At 35.4% G+C, this 23,267-nt stretch overlaps 1 protein-coding gene across 5 annotated transcripts in view; it reads right to left on the bottom strand.

The window, feature by feature from the left end:
* Nucleotides 1–821: 821 nt before the first annotated feature.
* The window catches only part of LOC115219727 (lebercilin), a 56,191-nt gene continuing 33,745 nt past the window's right edge, over nt 822–23,267 (bottom strand). For 3 of the 5 annotated variants that reach the window (XM_036509723.1, XM_029789942.2, XM_036509722.1), the window contains exons 2-6: nt 14,510–14,793; nt 9,246–9,748; nt 7,950–8,087; nt 4,796–4,993; nt 822–2,190 (exon numbers count right to left, since the gene is read on the bottom strand). In XM_036509723.1, coding sequence (XP_036365616.1) covers nt 1,054–2,190; nt 4,796–4,993; nt 7,950–8,087; nt 9,246–9,748; nt 14,510–14,663 — 2,130 coding nt within the window. In that variant the 5' untranslated portion in view covers nt 14,664–14,793 and the 3' untranslated portion in view covers nt 822–1,053. Of the gene's footprint in view, nt 2,191–4,795; nt 4,994–7,949; nt 8,088–9,245; nt 9,749–14,509; nt 14,794–23,267 lie in introns of those variants that run through there. The other 2 variants (XM_036509725.1, XM_036509726.1) reach the window with 2 other exon arrangements.

The following is a 23,267-nucleotide window of genomic DNA, read 5'->3' as shown; positions in this document are numbered from 1 at the left end:
CAAAAAGACAAAACTAACCCTGATGAAATTTGAACTCCAAACATACAGAGCTGAAAGAGATACAGCAAGGTATTTTCCAACACTCCAACAATCTAATAAGAATTAAAATTCCTAACAAAAGATACAAGGCCAGAAATTTGTAGAGAGAGTGGTATAGTACTTCAGTACTTAACTGGTGTTTAACTTTAACCCCACCCCACCCCTGCCAGAAGAATGAGAGGCCATGTTGAGACTCCAGGGAGATTTGAATCTCGAACATAAAAAACCGGAATAAATATGGCAAAGTATTTTGTCTGATGCTTTAAAATAGTAATTCTTTCTGTCTACTATAGGCACAAAACTTGGAGTTTGGTGGGAGGGGGCTAGTCGATTACATCAACCCAAGTATTCAACTGGTACTTATTTTATGAACCTCAACTGGATGAAAGACGAAAATCAACTTTGACAGAACTTAAAACTCAGAATGTAAAGACGGGTGAAATGCCACTAAGCCTCTTGTCCTGTGTGCAAACAATTCTGCCAGCATATCAACTTAATAATAATAATAATAATAATAATAATAATAATTTCTTTTATTGGCCCCAAAGGCTAGACATTTGTCCAAGGTGCTATGCCATGGAATTGAACCCAGAACCATGTGGTTAGGAAGCAAACTTCCTACAACACAGCCACAATATTTGTTAACCATGGTAACAAAACACAACAGAATATACAAGAGAAACCATTTATTGTAATATGATTTATATATTATACATAACAATAAATATAACATATGTGATATGTGTACAGTATCGCTCCTCAAATATAAAAAACCCCCAAAATATAATTATTTACTTTTTTATTTAATCAATTTTTGTAAGCTCAGTAATTTGAGATTTTTTTTTTCTTAAAAAGAAATCATTGTATATCTTTATAGTCATGGGTTTTTTGGGTTTTATTTTTTACCCTGTTTTAACAAAAAAATAAATAAATTCATCTGATATCCTGCAATATAACATAACAAAATAAATAAACCATGATACCATAGCATATGATATTTCCACTAAAGCACCATCAAAGAATGATTTCTTCAACACTGTCCATGGAATTGTCTAAAGAGTCCAATGTTGACCTCTTCTCAAACCTATTCATTTGCGGACGAGATGGCAACAGCTTTGTGGAATGTTTCTCATTGTTTCTGCTGTCGTTTCTCAACATATCGCCGACATCCCAAACATTTGGTTCTGAAGAGCCAATGAGGTTTGAATCCCCATCACTATACTTAAAACCTAAAAAGTCTCCATTGCTTGGCAGATTGTCTTGCGGAGTGTCTTCAAATAGCTCTTTGAAAATACTGTTCTTGTTCTTTCCAACTGACTTTTCGTGCCATTTAGCATCACTGGCGTCTCCATTTCTTCCTTTAAACTCATTCACAGGTTTGTGAGAAGCCAACGACATATCATTTGTAAAAAAATCTTCAATGGAGTTGTCCTTTAAAAGCAATAAATCATTTTTAATATCTAAGGGTTCTGTGACTTTTTCTGAGAATCCATTTAATGTTAATGGAGAATTTCTTTTAGAGTTATGTTCATTCACTGGACGACCCTGGTGAAGGTTCTCAGTCTTCTGTGAGAATGAATAATGTGTTTTATTATCAGCTTTAGTTGACACATCTTCATTGGAGAACATGCTATCAGACTTCAAAGGTACTTCAGGATTATCATCAATTTCTTTTAACTTTGCCAGCAGTAAATCCTTCTTTCTACGTTCCTCATCTTGTTTCTGTTTTAATTCTGACTTTTCCCTATCACTGGGGACCTGTTTCGGTTCTTCGGGTGCCTTCTTTGGTATTGCTTCCTTTGGTTTTGTTTCTTCAATCTTTTTTAACTTGTAACCCAAATCATCATTTACACTTATCTTCTCTGCTTCCTTTCGCTTTTCCATCTGTTTGTTGTCTGTATTTATCCAATCAGCTATTTCTGGCTCTTGCTCATAGCTGTCAGATGTGAACTTCATTTCCTTCTTCTCCCGCTCCTTGCTCTCTTCTTTTGTTTTTTCTGGGATTTTCTCTGTGTGGCCATGCTTTTCAGACATCAGTACTTTTGTATTGAATGCTTTACTTGGATGGTTAATATCTTGTACGCTTTTTATATCTCCTGCGTTCTGAGCGGTGGAAGGATTCTTCATTGCCAGCTTCTCTTGTGCCCTTTTCTGTGAGACAAGCAGAAGTAGAAATATTTTAAAACACAGATAAATGGAATGAATGAATACAAGGTTTCTGAGAAACTGAAATAAAGCAAGGGAGAATCAAAGGGCCTGACAGACATATTAAGCGGGGGTGGCTAATCTAAGATGGACATTAATAGTATACTTTGAGTGCTGAAACAAAGAATAAGAGGAATGATGGATGTTTAAATGAGTGTGGAATACATGAACAGTGTAAAAATGCCAAAGAGATATAATGTATAGCCTGAATATACAGCCATAATCCTACTGTATATATAAAACCTCACAAAGTATTTAAATAACCACTATCTAGTGACATATACTGAGCCTTTCAGTGTAGGTGAAAAGTTTCTAATCAACTACATATGTGGATTGGGTTTAATTCCCAGATGCTATTTTAGCAATCAATCTGCAAATGCTCTTCGAATATGAAGACCATAACTCTTCATATTCTTTCCAAATATGATGTTTAGTTCTAAGTTGAACCAAATGAAGCAGACTTATGATCAAAAGTGTCTGAAGTCCAACCCATCATTTTTTTCAGGACTATTAATGTCTTTTGGTATATGTATACTGTAAATCTTCGAGTATAGTCCGCCCTTGAGTATATAATACGCAGGGGATTTTTAGGGGGCTGTACCTCTGAAAAACCTAAACCTTGTGTATAATACGCACCCCTTCTCTAACTTGTGTCAAGGAGGTCTGTATAACGTCCTTGGTTTGTGAAAATGTATACGGTAACATCCTTTATTATTATTGTATATATAACATGATGCAAACGTGTAGGTTTTTTGTGCATTTTGTTTGCAGAAAATAAAGAAATAACTGTAATAACGTTTAATAAAGGTTGCTTATTGCAAGTTACGGATGATTCTTTTATGACTTCATTGCTTTCAGGCTTAGCTTAAGGTATTTTCGCACCCAACATCACAAAATGTGTCTGAATAAACATTGCCAGACAACAAATAGAGACTCAGACATTGCTTAGAAAATATTTTTCATTGTTAACCTCGTATATAGTACGCACTAGGGATTTTGACCTTTAAATTTTGGGAAAAATGTGGATTATACTCGAGGATTTACGGTATATATTTTCTAAGATGACGGTTTGGTTTGAGGGATATTTGTCTGCTATCTCAAGCTGGTCAAGCAATCATGCTGAAGCTCCCACGTGGGTCCTAAGATAGTGAGCTGACCTTTATAATTATCACGTTATGAAAATGATACTATGTTTATAACTAGAATAAGAAATGTAAAGTAGAGAGGAGAAAGAAACAGTATAGAAGCTGACCAAGTAATATATTTCAAATATTCTTTCTTTTTTTTATTTTTCATTTTACTCTCATGTGTTAGGATGCTACTGAAGATCTTGTCTTCATATATCATATAAATGGTATTGAAAAATTCTTGGCTTTGGGTAAAAGAAAATACAGGAGGATCAGTTAATTATGATTTTATTCAACATATTCACTTCTCAGATTCACACACTTATTACAGTGGTCCTTCAGTTTTTCTAATCTCTGTAAAAGAACTCGGAAGGTCAGGCCTCTAACCAGGCCTTTTGCAGCCAGGAATTTTTCTGCACCCTCACATATCTAGAATAAATCAGCTGCAATGAACCCCACTTTTCTAAAAACTTGAATTCGAACTCAGCACTTCAAATTCATGAACCATAAGTCAATATTAGAGTGTTGGTATTAGGAAGCTATATTCTGCTAGGTGGACTGGGCCATTTAAGAGTTACCTAACAGGGCCACATTGACACAATGCAATATTAGAGGTAGAATATAAACTGTTCATCCTTTGGCTATTGTCATGTACTTTAATGTATTTAACCCACCTTGCTCTTGATAATTATGTGCCGTAAATGAATGAAGCATAACTATGCTAGATTAAAAAAATTGATACGTCTTAAATGTATCCATGGAAGAAGTAGATCACAAGGTCATCTTTGGGAGTCCTTTAGTCTAGGTGAGAGGTCTATACCAAAGAAGTGAACCCCCACTCTCATTGAAACATAATAAAATTATATCATTCATGGGTCTGTCGTTCTTCTGGCTCTTCACACTGCAGTCCCATAGTCCCAGATTAAAGATGTTACTATATAGCAGACTTCAGAAATATCTAAGACCAACTTAAGAAAAACTGAGTAGATAAGATACACAGAGCCCCAGATAAAATAAGTAGCAAATCAATGTTAAGTTAATGATTAGGGGTAATGGTCACCATTATGGTTTAGATCAGTGGTTCTCAACTGAGATCTGCATGACCCTTAGGGGTCCATATAAGATTCTGCTGTTAAAGGTTATGTGCAATATATTGATTATATTTCCATAATAAACAAAATAGTTGAACAATTTTTTTTTTATACAATTCCTAATATTTTACTATAAAAATATAATAGCATTTTTGTTTTTAAACATTGAATGGATATGAAAGCTCCATTTGAGTAAAATAGAAATCAAAGGGGTCCATAGGTAAAAAAATTGTTGAGAACCACTGGTTTAGATAAACGGAGCAAAACAAACAAAATAAGCCCTACACAGAAATATGTGCCATTAAGAATTTCAGTTCCTCAATTTCAACTTACCAATTCCTTCTGTCTTCTTAATTCTTCATACTTCTTAATACGATGAAAAGGAGGAGTCATAGGAGGTATTTTCTCATTAAATTTGTTCTTAATGGAAGGAGTTGATCGTGGTGTGTTGAAGGAACCATTTAACTTGTTGGCAACAGCTTTTTGTCGGTTGCTGTAAATATTCCAAACTTCTAATTCTTTCTCCTTTTCCTACACAAAGTAAAAATTCAAGAATGTATGTTCATGTGTGCATGTATATAAGCATCTTGAAAGAAAAGTTGGGCATAAGAGGCATCAGGTGTGGTGTGCAAGAGAGACAACTGAGCTGGTGTGGTCAAGTGATGCGTATGGACAAAGACAGCTGTATAAAGAAGTGCTGATCTCTAAATGTGGAGGGATCCTGTGTTAGAGGTAGAACCAGGAAGACATGGAATGAGGTGGTGAAGCATGATCTTTAAACAGTGGGTCTCACAGAGGCAATGACCAATGAACGAGACCTTTGGTGATATGCCATGCTTGGGAAGACCTGTCAAGCCAAGTGAAATCGTAGTCATGGCCGGTGTTGGCATCACATAATTGGCATCCATGCTGGTGGCATGTAAAAGCACCATTCAAGTGTTGGGCCTCACGGAGGCAATGTGACCAATGCTGGTGTCACATAACTGGCACCCATGCCAGTGGCACATAAAAAGCACCATTAAAGCGTTTGGCTTCACAGAGGCAATGTGGCCAATGCTGGTGTCATGTAACTGGCACCCGTGCCAGTGGCACGTAGACATACCCATTACACTCTCGGAGTAGTTGGCATTAGGAAGGGCATCCAGCTGTAGAAACTATATCAAATTAGACTGGAGTCTGGTGCAGCCCCTCAGTTTACCAGCCCTGGTCAAACCATCCAACCTATGCCAGCATGGACAATGGATGTTAAATGATGATGATGAGATATATATATGTGTGTGTGTGTGTGTGTGTGTGTGTGTACACATATATGTATTAGGCAAAGGTATGGCTGTGTAGTAAGAAGCTTGCTTCCCAACTACATGGTCCTGGGTTCAGTCTCATTGTGTGGCACCTTAGGCAAATGTCTTCAACGATAGCCTTGTGCATAACAAATCCTTGTGAGTGGAATTGGTATATGGAAACTGAAAGAAGCCCATTGTATATACATATATATATACATATGTGTGTATGTGTAGGTCCTTGTGTCTGTTTTCCTCCAACCCCCACCCACCACTTGACAACTGGTGCTGGTGTGTTTACGTCCCCCATAAATAAGCAGCTTGGCAAAAGAGACTGACAGAATAAGTACCAAGGCTTATAAAAAGAAAGGAAGTACTGGGGTCGATACATTTGACTAAAAATTCTGAGAAGGCTACTGGTCCTTTCAATTGCAGGTACAACTCATTTTTGCCAGCTGAGCGGAGTGGAGCAATGTGAAACAAAGTGTCTTACTCAAGGACACAACACACTGCTGGGAATCAAATTCACAACCTTATGATTTTGAGCTGAATACCCAAACTACTAAGTTAAGTGCCTTCCCATATGGTTGCAAAGCAAGCTTCTTAACCACACAACCATACCTAAGTTTTTCTGCAGTTTATTTCCAGTCTTGTTCTTATTTCTTTATTGCCCACAAGGGGCTAAACATAGAGGGGACAATCAAGGACAGACAAAGGGATTAAGTCGATTACATCAACCCCAGTGTGTAACTGGTACTTAATTTATCAACCCCGAAAGGATGAAAGGCAAAGTCGGCCTCAGCGGAATTTGAATTCAGAACGTAACGGCAGACGAAATACCTATTTCTTTACTACCCACAAGGGGCTAAACACAGAGAGGACAAACAAGGACAGACAAACAGATTAAGTCGATTACATCAACCCCAGTGCATAATCTATCGACCCCAAAAGCATGAAAGACATAGCTGACCTCGGCGGAATTTGAACTCAGAACGTAATGGCAGACAAAATACCACTAAGCATTTCGCCCAGCGTGCTAATGTTTCTGCCAGCTCACCACCGTGTTCTTGCAGATCTAGACTGGCACTAAGTTGCCAATTCACATGACTAAATCAGCCTAAAATATATGGTGGTTGATTTCATTTTCACTTTCATTTTCGATTGTATGTTATTCATGCATCTATAATGTGTGCAGACCCCATTTTCAACAAATGAGAGTCAAGTGTACACCGGATAATACTAGAAAAGTTCTGTAGCATCAGCTTTATAAAAAAAACAAATTTGGTGTGTTGTATCAGAGAGAGAGTTTCACTTACCTCGCTGCAGTCACAAAAACTCTGCCCTATTAGCTACATACTCAAACCAATGCGATTCCTCCTAATAGCTACCTTCACAGCTATAAACCAAATCAGAGTTGATGAAAAATCAACACCACACATTTTGGCAGCAAGGTGCCAATCAGTAAGTTTTCAACTCCTGTGAATGTGATCTTCTAATAATTTGATGCTGTCTGTTTTTCATAAAGCCTAATACAATTGTAGCAATAAATATGTACATATATTGCTCCCCCCACCAAGTTTTGTCATAATTACCTGCTACAGACATAAAAGAGCTATCATATTTTTCAGCATCAAGGATGCTACTTTTTCTGAAAATGAAGCTTAACCCTTTCATTACCAACCCGGCTGAAACTGGCTCTGACTCTGAGTACAAATGTGATGTTTTCACAAGTTTTGAATTAAAATCTTCCACCAAACCTTAGTCACAATTTATGTTTCTAATACTAGATGAATGATAACTGAGTTATTTTACTAAATTCTTTGTTATATTTAAAGTAATTGAAAGAAACACAGAGCATCTCAAAATAAATACAGTAACAAAAGGGTTAAAAATTTACTGTGCATCCTATAAGATTAAGGTTACTTTTTCATAAACCAATTTTAACCTCAGTAAAGGGTTCCCAAGCTAAACTTGCCATGTCTCCACACTATAAAAGTTAAAGAAAATATGCAGACCAAAAGCATTCAATATATCTTATATTGATCTATAGATTATTAACCACTAGCAAAACATTTTCATAAAGTATGTGAAAATAGTGAGATCTTGTGTCTATGTTTATTGAAGTTTGAAAATTACCAGACCAAGATTTGGGACGAGGACATCCTTAAGATCGGAGTGTCTTCAAGTTTGAGAAACTTGCTACTTACCAAAAGCTGCAGTTCCAACCGACTGAATCTCTCTTCCAAATTCTGTAAAGAGACTTTCAACTTCTTGTTTTGGCCCTTCTCGATATTGATCTCGTGTTTGTGATTATTTACGAGATGTTCGGTATGGCTCTGTAAGTTCTAGTATAAATGAAGAAACAAATTAAGAAAGCGTTGAGGCAAAACATCATCATCATCATCATCATCATCATTTAGCGTCCGCTTTCCATGCTAGCATGGGTTGGACGGTTCAACTGGGGCTCTGTGAAGCCGGAAGGCTGCATCAGGCCCAGTCAGATCTGGCAGTGTTTCTACGGCTGGATGCCCTTCCTAACGCCAACCACTCCGTGAGTGTAGTGGGTGCTTTTTACGTGCCACCTGCACAGGTGCCAGACGGAGCTGGCAAACGGCCACGAACGGATGTTGCTTTTACGTGTCACCAGCACTGATGTTAAAAACAGATGTTAAAAATAATATATCAGAGTGAGGAGGAACTTATTACCATTGTTTAACCCTAAGTCAGCTCTGACTGAGCACACTTACAATCAAAGGTGTTCCAGCCATGACCAACACAACTTTTCGTATTACTTAAGATCGTATTACTTAAGGTTTGAGATTTGACTTTTATTTTTAGAAAGTTTAATGAGTACTCTGAGATGGCTCCTTCACTGCCTTGGAGATAATAGCATTGGTGGTGATGATGATGATGATGATGAGATGATTATGAAGGGTGGGGGAGAGAGAGAGAGAGAGATCATTGACATCAATGTCAGGGATAAGATGAAGAAAATAATGACGATGAAGGAGTATTAGTTTTAGGGTGGTTGCCTTGATTAGGCTGCAGATGTGAAGGGTATTTATGTGTTGAAAGCAAAGATGACAGTGATAATGGTTGAGGTGGTGGTGGTGGTGATGGTTGTTGTGGTGGTGGTGGTGCAACTATTAGCAACAATGATGACGGTGAGAAGGAAGCAGTGGAATGGATGGCAGTGAGACAATTACGATAACAGCAATAACGATGCTCCTGACAACAACAATGGTGGTGGTGGTGGTGGTGGCGGTAATGATAACTGGTGATTGCAATAATAACAGCTTTACAATACTGTATGTGATAATGATTTCTGTCATAAAAATCTTTGACAGTTTCTCCTCCTGCTCCTTACAGTTAATCAGATTCTCTAAAATGATTCCACCACCACCACCACTACTCCCCCAACCCCAACCCCAACACTGCAAAGTAGAAATAACTGAAAAGGAAAAGAAATCATAAAAACATAAAAAATAAAGGCAAAAATTTACCTGAATCTTCTTCTCTGTTTCTTCCGTCCTTTGTTCGGCAAGTATCAACTTCCGAGTGAGCTCAGCTCTGTCTATCAGTTGTTCCTCCTCAAGAAGTATCTTGTACTTGTTCAGCTTATTTTTTGTCCGTTCCAATTCAGCATCAGCCTCCCGCAGAGATTCTTCTGATTTTCGATAACGAAATTTCAGACTACGTATCTGTTCCCGAAGCATTTTCAATTCTTTGTTGTGAGAATCAATCAGACTTGGAAGTTTGTTTTTGCTGTTATCAAATTTTTCGATGATTTTCGCTTGCCGCAATTCCATTCGTTTCAATAGTCGGATTTCTTCCTTCTGCTTCTCAATTTGCAGCAAGAGATCTCCATTCATATTTCTCAGTTCGTTGTTGTGTAGCTTGCGTACTGATAAAATCTTTTGTTCAACGTCACTAGAAGGGGTGATCCTCAAAGAAAACTTGGAAGGTCGTTTCATCTTCTGGTGGTTATGAGATTTTTTTACTATTGCTAAAGGAATGAAATAAAACGAAAAAAAAAAAAAGTTACTGAGAGAACAAGAAGGAAATTGAATAAACTATTTATTCATCATCATCATCATCGTTTAACGTCCGTTCTCCATGCTAGCATGGGTTGGACAGTTCGACCGAGGATCTGGGAAGCCAGAAGGCTGCACCAGGCTCCGGTCTTATCTGGCAATGTTTCTACATTATTATGGTAGGGAAAACAACAGAACAGAAAGAAATGGAAAGAATTTAGTTTATTCATGTTATTATGACTGATATCAAATTAAGGTGGTGAACTGGCAGGAGTGTTGGCATGCCAGACAAAAAAACTTAGTGGCATTTCATCTATCTTTATGTTCTGAGTTCAAATTCAACAGAGGTCAAATTTTCCATTTATCTTTTCAAGGTTGATAAAATAAGCACCAGTTGAACAATGGGGTTGATGTAATTGACTATCCCCCTATCCCCAAATTTCAGACCTTGTGTCTATAGTAGAAAGGATCATGACAAATATGAATGAAGCAAAGATATTTAGTGACCCATGTATGTTTGAAGAAATTTGCTTTGTTCAAAAACTTACAGCAAAGATGTCAAAAAATAAGGCTATACAGAGGAAAGTTGAACAAATTTCAAGTTATTCCCAGCAAATATTATATAATATAAAAGGTTTATGTGGATATCTGAAGAAATGAACCCCATGATAACAGTTGTTGACTTAACCCTTTTGTTACCAACCTGGCTGAAACTGGCTCTGGCTCTGAGTACAAGTTTTGAATTAAAATCTTCCACCAAACCTTAGTCACAATTTATGTTCCTAACACTAACTGAATGGTAACTAAGTTATTTTACTAAATTCTTTGTTATATTTAAAGTTATTGAAAGAAACACAGAGCATCTCAAAATAAATACAGTAACGAAAGAGTTAATTAAAACCCATGTTACATTGATAGACTGACAATGAATGTCTGATGCTTAATATTCTTAGACTGAACCGATGCCTTATTCCCAAACAACTCAACGAACTGAAATAAAGTGTTTTGCTCGGAAACACAACAAAAAATACCAACAGCAGGTTTGAACATGTGAACTCTGAGGAAGTAGTACAAAGCTTTCATCCCCACCGTCACATCCACATTAACCACCGCTAATACCACATCAAAGCCAGGCAACTGGTCAAGAGTGTCCCTCAGGTCTCTATAGCAATAGAAGGAATAGAAAGGTTGGTAGTAGAAGTGGTGGCGGTAATTCAATTGAAGTTGTCAACAAAGAAGCTTTTATTTGTATTATTCAACACTGACTGAAAGGGTTTAGTCAGCATTATTTTTTCCCTTCTGTTTGGATCTTTCCCAAAACAATATAGGATTATTAAATAACCTATAAAAGGGAATACAGTATTTTTTTTCTCTTTGTTTCCATATATTGATATTACCTTACATATATTGCCTAACTCCCCATCTGCATTGCCCAAAGGTTTTTTTCCAAATATACCATTTATATGCATTGCAATACCACAAGCAAACTATAATACTCTTTAATCATTAGCTACTTTCAAAACCAGGCTGCAAATTATTATTCTTTGCTGAGTAAGTTTTATTCACCATTCATTTCCAAAACAATCCAGCTTCATCAATATTTATAATTTGTTCAACATAAACCCCATTTCCAATAATTTTTTTTTATCAGTTCAACAGGATAGCTAGTTACTGTACCACCATCTGCATTTGCATTTTCCTATCATGTTATTGATTTAAATCACTTCCTAAACCTGTTGGACCATCCAGAACTTCCAGAAATTGTTTTGTTAAATTTTTTCCAACAATTTCATTTTCTTTCATTTCTATTTGAACAGCTGCTAACAGACCAACAATCATTATTTTGATAGCCATTTGACTTAAAGGAATATATATTTATTATTGCAATCTTCGATCCAAATTAGCAAGAGATGTTCCATTTCAATCATTGCAGTACTTCTGCTTCTTGTTGTTTGGAAATTCAATGATGAGGCAACACTGTCAGAGCTTCATGCTCTGAATAATATTACAAGTTGTTGATTCATCGATAGCATGGTCTTGGCCTAGTTTAGCTTTGGTAGCATCACTTCCATGTTTTGTTATTCATTGATAATTTTCTTTCCAATCCTGTAACTTTGCTCTTCTCATTAGAACTGAACTGGATCTGCTCAACAACAACAACAGCAGCGACGACGAGTGAAGGCGCAATGGCCCAGTGGTTAGGGCAGCAGACTCGCAGTCGGAGGATTGTGGTTTCAATTCCCAGACCAGGCGTTGTGTGTGTTTATTGAGTGAAAACACCTAAAGCGCCACGAGGCTCTGGCAGGGGGTGGTGGCGACCCCTGTTGTACTCTTTTGCTCCAACTTTCTCTCGCTCTCTCTTCCTGTTTCTTGTCCCCGACTTCCTACGCAACCACTGAGCCTGGATGCGCATTCATCTATCCGTCGATGCTCTCGGTGTCGGGGGTTGACCTGCTTTCTCTTCTGCGGGTCTTACGAATAGCAAAGGACCACGTTTTGGACTTCTCCCACTACAAGACGAAGACTGCTTCGCTCAACAAACAAACAAAATCAGTGACGACGACAACAAAAACAACAAATATCATAAGAACTAGAATTTAGATCCAATAATTTTTTCTACTATAAGCATGAAGCCTGAAATTTGAAGAGAGAGAGAGTTGATTGCATTGACTCCAATGATTGACTGGAGTTCAACTTTGGTCAACTTTGCTTTTCGTGCTTTCAGAGTCAATAAAGTACCACTGATTGACTGGTACTTTATTGACCCCGAAAGGATGAAAGGCAAAAGTGACCTTAGCAGCATTTCAACTCAGAATGTAAAGCAGGAAGAAATGCTGCTAAGCATTTTACCTTGTACACAAAAATTATTCTGTCAGCTCACCGGATGGATTAAGATGACAGACTGACAATGACTGGTTTGATGCTGAATATTCTTAGACTGAACCGATGCCTTATTCCCAAACAACTCAATGAACTGAAATAAAGTGTTTTGCACAGAAACAACAAAAAATACTAACGGCAGGTTTGAACATGTGGACTCAGAGGACGTAGTACAAAGCTTTCACCTCCACATCCACATTAACCACCATTACCACCACTAATACCATATTAAGACCAGGCAACTGGTCAAGAGTGTTCCTCAGGTCTCTATAGCAATAGATGGAATAGAAAGATTGGTAGTAGAAGTGGTGGTGGTGGTGGTGGAGGTGATTCAATAATTTAAGCTGTCAGCAAAGAATCTTTTATTTGTATTATTAACCAAAGTGTCAAAATTTGGGAATAAAGTGTAAGGTAAGAGTGAAAGAGAGAGAGAGAGAAAGAAAAGAGTGAGAAAGAGAGTTCAGTTTATTGAAGTTTATGGCAAGTTGAAGCAACAAATGTCAAGCTTCACAGGTTTTATTTATTAATGTGTGATGTGTGTATGTGTGTATTTACTTAACAGTTTACGATCATTATTTTCCCATTGTCATGGGTGGGATGAGTTGTTAATTTAATTATTTACGAATGAATTGTTGAAGAGCCAGTATTAAAGCTAGATGCACTTTCTGTTGTTGTTGTCCAGTAAGAATGAAACATGTTATTAGTGAAGAAATACTGATTTCAAATTTTGGTACAAAGCCAGCAAGTTTGGGGGAGGGGGGTAAGTTGATTACATCGACCCCAATACACAACTGGTACTTATTTCATCGACCACAATACTGAACTGGCATTTATTTTATCAACCCCAATGGGATGAAAGGCAAAGTTGACTTCAGAATGTAAAGATGGATGAAATGCTGCTAAGCACTTTGCCAGGTGTGCTAATGATTCTTCCAGCTCACAGCCTTAGAGATGGAAGAAATATTGCCAGGTATTTTCATAATACACTAATGAGTCTGATAGGGTTCCAATATTTGGTTGAATGGTACTTTATTTCATGAGGAACGAAAGGCAAAGTTGACCTCAGAGGGAGAAAGGCAAAGTTGACCCCAGAGGGATGAAAGGCAAAGTTGACCCCAGAGAGATGAAAGGCAAAGTTGACCCCAGAGGGATGAAAGGCAAAGTTGACCCCAGAGGGATGAAAGGCAAAGTTGATTCATCAAAACTTGAACTCAGAGCAAAGGGCTGTATGTATATAACACACGTTTCAATTCCTGGACTGGGCGATACACTGTGTTCTTGAGGGTAAAATACTTTATTTTACATTGCTCCAGTTCACTCAGCTGACAAAGATGAGAAATCTTGCGACGCATTGGTGTCTCATCCAGAGGGGAATATATAGGCCAGAGAAACTGGGAAACCAGTTTCACAAGTCTATGTGACTCAAGAAGGAGCTATGGTGACATGTGGCTTAGTGATTAGGGTGTTGGACTCCCGATTGTAAGATTGTGGTTTCGATACCTGAACTTGGCAACATGTGGTTCTTGAACAGAACACTTCAATTTCCATTATTTCAGTCCACCCAGCTGGTAAAAGTGAGTAATCCTGCAACGGACTGGTGTCCCATCCAGGGAGGAATTTATGCACCATGGAAACCAGGAAACTGGCCCTATGAGTCTATATGACTTGGGAAAGATCCTGTATCCATTTTTTTTTTAATTATATAACACAAGGAATTTTTAGCAAGGAATTTTCATCTCAGCAGATGAAACAAAAATAAAAATGAATAAATAAATCAAAAATGGCAAAGAATTGGCGAAAAAAAAAAAAAAAAAGCAAGCAAGAACAGATTCTTCAAAGGGGAACAAACTAACTTTTCCTCGCTGATGACTGTTTTGTTTGTACAGTTACCTCACTTTCAGCATCTGACTCGAAGCATTCACTATAGTTGTCAACCTTTTCAGACGGAGATGCACGTAACACCTCGTTTTCCTCAGATGACTGAGAAGCACTCGAAGAATCACTCATATTTCAGGCAGCAAAACATGAAAAGAACTCCAAAAGGAAGTTTCACACGGATATTTTGGTGCATGAAGTTGCTCTTAGTTGGAATGGTTGATTGTCGATTTTCTGCTGTTTGCGGAAGTGTGGCTGGGATCTAGGGAAAAGGAGAAAAAAAAAAAGAAAAGATGAGAAAAACAGTGAAACTAAATGATTTACAAATGTAACATTTACTGCAATAAAGGGATCTTTACCTTTTCACCGGCAGATTTGAAAAATAATTTTTTGTAACTAAACACTTTCAAACTTCGTATACTTGTAGAATGTGTCACATAAAGCATCTTTTACTTTTGGCGTTGTTGAGAAAATTCTGTATTTTGGAAGTTATTTTTTGTTAAAGTTGTTGTATTTCGGTAATTTCAACCAATCAATGCCGTTTATATATAAACGAGGGGATGGTGAAAAGTTCCTGGCTTTGGGTAAAAGAAACTACAGGAAGACCGCTTAATTAGGGTTTCATTCAACATGTTCCCCCTCTCAGATTCACATTTATTGCAGCACTGTCAGCTTTTCTAAGGCCTGTGGAAGAACTCAGAAGGGTGAGCCTCCAAACTGAGCTTTTGTGATAACCTTAAGCCAGAAAACTTTCAGTATGCTCTCGTACATACATATACATATATATATATATATATATATATATATATATAATATATATATATATACATATACATATATATATATATATATATATATATATACATATATATATACATATACATATATATATACATATACATATATATACATATACATATATATATATATACATATACATATACATATATATATACATATACATATACATATATATATACATATACATATATATATATATATAATATATATATATATATATAAAGTTAATCCAAACATGAAAACACAACAACGCGAGGACATGGAACAAATATAGTATTTATTGGACGCTCAAGAAGGAAGGGAAGAAGGAGGGTTTTACGTTTCGAGCGGAGCGCTTCGTCAGAAACATAGGAAAAGGAAAGATCCAGAGAAGGGAAGACGGAGGAAAAAAATCGCCAACAGTACACACGCGGTCACATTTATATGTATGTATATGTATATATATAGATATACACACATACATACACACACACACACATATATATATATATAGATAGATATACATGTAGATACACACACACACACATATACATACATGTAAATACATGTATATATATATATACCATCATGATTGTCTTAACATCCTGTCTTCCATCCTTACATGGGTTGGACTCAGTTTATTGAAATAGATTTTCTATGGCTGGATGCCCTTCCTGTCACTGACCCTCACCTCTTTCCAAGCAAGGTAATATTTCCCCATGGCCAGACATGTTTTTGCTAAATATTGGAAATGAATGACACTGCTTGTAAAACAGTGACACTTATACAACTGTTATGCAATGTCAGTACACAGGAACAGAGAGAGAGACACACACAAACTTACTCTATGTCATAAAATTGGAATGTGTAAGTCTGACATGGTTTTTGAACCTGCCTAGAAGGAATGCAACTCTGAATATGAATTGGCTCAGATCCTGATAACCCATCTTATCCATGTCAAAATAGAAAGTGAACATAAAATGATGATTATTATTATGAGTGTGTTTAAGGTAGAGAGCTGGCAGAATCATTAGCAGACTGGCCAAAATGCTTAGTGGTATTTCATCTGCCACTACGTTCTGAGTTCAAATTCTGCTGAGGTCAATTTTCCCTTTCATCTTTTCAGGGTCGATAAATTAAGTACCAATGAAACACTGGGGTTGATGTAATTGACCAGTCCCCTCTGCCAAAATTTCAGACCTTGTGCCTTTAGTAGAAAGGATTATTATGAGTGTGTCTGCTTGTGTATGTTGTAAATGTGTGTGTGTGTGTATATATACATATTGGTTCAAAATGGTATGAAACATTGTATCTCTTTACATCAAAAGATAATCTAGCAGTTTGATAATCAGAAATTGACAAAATCTGTACTGGTGTCTATATGATCAATGTAAACCTTGAAAACAAGAGTTCCAGCATATGTATATATATTTCATCATTATTAATTTAGAGGCTTTATTTATATTATAGAGTGTATTTTCTGGAACAATTTTATATTTTTTATTTATTTTATTTTTTATTTATTCATTTTTTTTCTAATTTATATATATATACATTATATTTTGTGAAATTTGATTTAGTATTTCTAAATTGAATTTTTCCCTGTAAGTTTGGAATAATATTCCTCATATTATATATATATATATATATATATATATATATATATATATATATATACAGTTCCAGTGATAGAAAGTAATAACAGAATAATATCATTTGCATTATACTGTTTACATACATGTGCTCCCATACAAATTCCAGAGAGAGAGAGAGAGAGAGAAAGAGAGAGAGAGAGAGATGGTTGAGAGACAGTGAGGGAAGTGAAGAGAGAGTTAGATGTCAACCACTAAAAATACTGGTAAGCAGCAGACAGAAAATATAAGGAGGAATGTTATAAAGAGAGAGAAGAGAAACATAGTGTGAGTAAGTGATAGAGTAAAACAAGGGAGGTGGAAAAAAAGAAAGAGATCTGCAACAGAGAGAGGAAATTAGAGAGCTGATGTCATAAAATAACAGAGAGAGGGGGGTGGAGAAAGGGAGAGAAAGATATTAATGTACAATGTTAAAGTGCATATGTATGTGTATATGGAAGGGGGATAGTGAAGAAAAGTGGGAGAGAAAGACTTTTCGTTGAGAGAGGAAACTAAGAAAAGAAATAATGACATATATGAGTGAGTGAGTGAGTAAGTGAGCATAATGAAGGAGAGTGAGGGAGAGAGAAATGTAAGAGTAAGGGAATAAAGAGGGAAGGTTGGAAACATTGTGTTAGAAAGAGAAGAACAAGGTGTAATTTGCATGTTTTGAAGAATACAGCAAGTAATTGCAAGTCAAACGTATGGAGAAGTTTTCAGCCACAGAGAAACTGTTCAACTTCAAATTAGATAGAAGATGAAGATTATAAAACATGAAGAAGTTACAGTTCTCAATGGAATCAGAAAGTAGAAGAAATGTTGCAAAACGACAAGAAGAAACACAAGGAAAAAAAAAAAAAAAAAGGAAAAAGAAAGGAAGCCGAAAGCAAAATCAAGGCTTGAAATAAAAAGAAAACTAAAAGAAGACAAAACGAAACACAAGAAGAAAATGTAGTAAGGCTTCAAGCAGAAAGATTAAGAATTACTGAAAGGAAACAGAAATAAACCAAGACTTTAATTATAAAATCATAATTATAGAATTGGTAGCTGTTGAACAATACAAGCAAAGAATTTCATGATTGCTAAAATTCATGTAAGATGGCTTTTAAAGAAAGACGATGAAGATCTTGTTTCTAAATGTCAGTTTTATTTTAGATTAAAAAGTGATTTGACTAGAGTTCTGTAATTTCACATAGTTCAGTACACAATTAGGTTGGGGGGGTCTGCTCTTTTTTCTTCTTTTTTTTTTTTGGTGATTATTTTCTGTGGGTGGAATTAAACATCAAGCCAGCAAAATATTTGAAAATTTCACAGTGCAAACATTACTGCAGTGTGAATTATTCCATCTTACAAGTAAGTTCAAAGTCAGAGCTCCTTGTTGTTCAACTTGGTAGAAATAGTAGCCAAATCTCCCTCAGATCTTATTGAGAAACAGTGCCAAATTGTATAATGGAAATATAAAACCATCCAACTCATAGATCTCCAGTAAAGTTGACATAGAATATTAAAACACCCAGCCTTTGTTGTTTATTGAACTCCTTTGATCTAAAGATAAGACACTTTGAAGAAAATATTTATTAAATAGTATTTCTACAGACAATACATTCCTTCCTACTTGCCTCTGTTTGAACCTCTAATCTACTTTACCCTTTTGTAATCATTTATTTTATCTTGGCTTTCTGAAAGCTTGTATTCCTCGTGCCTTCTACTCAACTACCGCAGACAGATATAACACAGGATGGAGATGACACTAGGTTCAGCAAAATAAATTCTTCCTTTTTGATTGTCTGTCATAAACACATCTGGTTTTTGCCTCAGTTCTCTTTCTTAGCAATTTGAGCCAAGTGTATGCGTACAAGACATCTGCTCTATTTTCCGTTTTTCTTCTTGATGTTCTGTTGGAATATAAGGATGGAGAAGGCTTCAAGACTGATAAGACATCTTTCTCGTATTGCCACAGTCATGATTTAAGAATCACTCAGCTTGTTCTGTTAAAGTGGCTTGCAACAGCAAGAACATTTGTCCACAACAAAACACAATGTTGAAAATCAAGATGTTAAGAAGTATGGTGTGTGTGAGTGTGTGTGTGCGTGCATGCACACACGTGTATTGCATACATTTACATATTATACACATATAGTCTAGCTGTAAGTACTTAGCATTACTTGAGTAAGCAATATTGTGAGAAATAAATAGAAAGAAAATTATAACAACACAGGTTGATAGAATAAACAAATAACAACAACAACAACAACAACAACAACAACAACAACAACAACAACACAACAACAACAACAACAACAACAACAACAACAACAACAACAACAACAACAACAACAACAACAACAACAACAACAACAACAACAACAACAACAACAACAACAACACAACAACAACAACAACAACAACAACAACAACAACAACAACAACAACAACAACAACAATAATAATAATAACAACTACATTATATTAACTAAACTTAAAATATAAAACAGTTTTACTATTCTCCAGACATCTTGGTGTTGGAAATGTGTCTAAAAGGTTAGACATGATGTAGACAAAAAAATAAAACTAAAAAGAGAAAATTATAATATAATAACTAAGCTTGAAGGGGAAAAAAATACATATATAAGAAGCAGAATATAATAACTGTAATTTGAATTCATAATAGTTTCTCCCTCCACCACTGTTATATGTGTCCAATAGGTGAGGTTAGTGTATGAATATATATATATATATATACATACATATATATATGTGTGTGTGTGTGTGTGATGGAAGTTATTTTATCAAAAACTGAAAGTGAAAATTATAATATAATAACCAAGTCTGAGAGAAAAACATGAAAGAACTAGAATATAAATAACTTTAGTAAAAACATGAAGCAAGTTTCACCATGTAATTCTGGTGGCAGAATCAATGCAGAGTTTCAATGCAGGAACTAGTATAACAAAACTGGTTTCAAATGTGTATATGGCACAACATTTAATCACAAATTTCTTTATAAATAACAGGTAAATTTTGCGACATTATAAACAATACTACAATTGAAGTTAGACCAAATATACATTAGTATATTTTATAATATCTGGGATTAAGTTAACTCTTTTAATGCGAACCTTTCTGAGACCAACTATTCTAAAGTGTTCGTATTTTAATGAAACTCTTGATCAAAATCTTCATTATAACTGTGTATCGTTGGTGATTTTCTTTCCTCTGTCTCCCCTTCCTACTTTCTTTCCTTTCCTGAGTGTCCAATAACACTATACTTGTTCCATGTCCTCGCGTTGTTGTGTTTTCTCTTTGAGTTTTCATGTTTGGATTAACTATATATATATGTATATATATATATATATATATCATCATCATCATCGTTTAGTGTCCGCTTTCCATGCTGGCATGGGTTGGACGGTTCAACTGGGGTCTGGGAAGCCAGAAGGCTGCACCAGGCCCAGTCTGATCTGGCAATGTTTCTACGGCCGGATGCCCTTCCTAACGCCAACCACTCCATGAGTGTAGTGGGTGCTTTTTACGTGCCACCGGCACAGGTGCCAGTGATATATATATATAACTTGTCTGTCTGGATATTTATTCTCCACCTAATTCTTTCACACTTCTACAGCCTGCTAACTTTTCTGTCTGACTAATTATTTCCCCATCTAGTTAATTCATACCTTTATATTGTCTATGGTGTTTAGAACTTTATGGATTAAACCAAAAAATTTACGTAGCAAATAATCTAACTCCCGCTGGGCATAGTACACCTTTATTAGTTTTTAATTTATTTTATTCATAACCATCTTCTTCCTAACAATATTTTATACCCTAAGCTTACTGACTATACTTGTGAGATCCTAACCTGACTTTCTATTAAATACTAGCTATAAGATATTAGTCTGTGGCTGACCGATATGGATCTAGTTATCCTTCTCTTGACTTTGTTACATTTTGAATCATTGTAACCCACCAAGAATATTACACCCTTTAATTACCATAACTTTAATATAATATTCATCTTGCTCGTTACTCCTAATGATATTTATATAGCCAATTTAATCAAGTGCTCTTTAATATATTGTACTTATAGTCCTCTCTCAAGTTTTGACCATTTATAACCTATAATATGAAATAACTATTCATAAGCTTAAATTATGAGACTATAATTTAATTATCTAAACTTAACTCATCCAGTACTATATCCACCTAATAGATTATGATATGTATCTACCCCTTTTCAGGATTGGTATCTTTTATATATGGTGATATAAAATTATATTTTTTATTATTAGTAGATATATATTTTTTGTATAAAAACTTGTTTGTTTTTTACTATATTTTTATTTACTGTTATTATTAACATCAGGTCTTTATCCTCCCCTAATTATAATGTCTAGCATCAAAAGTCCTTTATTCTTTTATTTTTTATATTTATTGTGTGTAATATAAAAACCTTTTATTTTTATTTTTATCTGTTTATATATTTATAGATCTTGTTGTATACTTTATATTTTTATACATCTTATATTTTTTTACAATTTTAAGTTTTTAAATTTTTATATCTGAATACACTTTTTTTATATATTTTAAATAATTTTTAATTATTTACCTTATATTTAATACCTAATATGTCTTATCGTTACCCTCCCGTAATTTGTGTATATGTTCAAACATTTTAAAACTTTTATTGTATTAGTATCTCTTTTATAAATTTTATATATCTTCATTTTTACCCTAATATTATTATTTATTGGGTTGGCAAGAAAGTAATTTCGTTTTTCGCAAATTGATAGAGTTACAATTTTTTTGAATGACTTTTGTTAAGGTTATGATTTTTTCCTTTTGACATTTAATAGCCATTACTTTTAGCTTACTTTAGAAGCAAATTGCACATAATTTTGTTTACAGCTGTTAGTTCAGTGTTAGTGTTAACATGGGGAGCAAAAATAAACATTTTTGCCATATTTTGCTTTTTTTTATTTCTGTAAAGGCCAGAAAACTGCTGAGGCTCACAAAGAGAAATGTGAAGTTTGTGGTGTTGATTGCTTAACAGAACGCACATGTGAGAAATGGTTTAACAAATTCCATTCTAAAGATTTTTCACTCAAAGATGACCAACATTCTAGTCAACCTACTGAAGTTGATGATGACCAAATCAAAACCATAATTTAATCTGATTGTCACATAATTATGTGTGAGATTGCAGAGAGGCTAAATGTATCACACACAACAATTGAAAATCACTTAGAATGTCTTGGACTCATTAAGCAGCTTGATATTTGGGTTCTACATACATTAAAAGCGAGTCATTTAACAATCAATATGCATCTCAAATGCAATGAAATCAGCCCTTTTTATTTCTTTTTAAATGAATCATCACTGGTAATGAAAAATGGATTGTCTACAATAACATCAATCAAAAACATCATGGTCCAAGCATAATGAACCAGCACAAACCACATCTAAAGCTGTACAGGTTGGTTCAGATTTCTTTCTTTCTTTTTCCTCTTTACCCTCCCTTCCCTATCCCTCACTTCCTTATTACTGCCCTCTGTCTTGTGGAGATAAAACTTGTGTATTGGTTCCATCACAAATGACCTTGTTAATTCAGTAGGTTGACCTGACCATAAATCATCTTCTTGCTACTGACCAGTAGACATTACTTGTTAGAAGTAGAGATAACTGGGTCACTGGAGTCAATTATTCCTTTCCCACCTCATAAAAACTCTACTAACCTCTAAAATTCTATGTTCTCATCAAATATACACAATTCTGGTAAATCCATTCTGTCAACTGAAATAGTAGCAAAATCACAGAAAAATGTTTCTGCTCCATGGATTTTAAACCATGTTAAATCATTTTGAATGTCCTTTAATTTGAAGTTTATGAATTCATCTGACGAAAACAGTTTCTTTCCATGTTTTCATTAATCAATTAAAGGAGTTGTTAGAAACGGCTGTAATGGATTGACACTTGTACCTCTACTGTTACTCATTTATATTTTATTTACCTGTTTTGGAATCTGCCCTGTGTAAGTATTATGGACTGTATATTTAATATAATGTACATGTCTGAATAGTTCAAGAGTGGATTTCTTCACTCAGTTTAAAAAATTTTTTTTTTTTTACGTAACCAATCAGTATAGTGAAAACAGCAGCAAATTTAACCTTGTGTATGTATTGTTGTGGCATGCCAGCAAATGGATTTTACACAATTTATATATAGTCATAGGTGGAGGTGCAATGGCCCAGTGGTTAGGGTAGCGGACTCGCAGTTGTAGGATCGTGGTTTCGATTCCCAGATCAGGCGTTGTGAGTGTTTGAGCGAA

The sequence above is a fragment of the Octopus sinensis genome, linkage group LG15 (genome assembly GCF_006345805.1).
Source record: "Octopus sinensis linkage group LG15, ASM634580v1, whole genome shotgun sequence".
Classification (NCBI taxonomy): Eukaryota; Metazoa; Mollusca; class Cephalopoda; order Octopoda; family Octopodidae; genus Octopus; species Octopus sinensis.
Note: the sequence above shows the minus strand (reverse complement) of the source record. Positions and strands in the feature narration are given on the sequence as shown.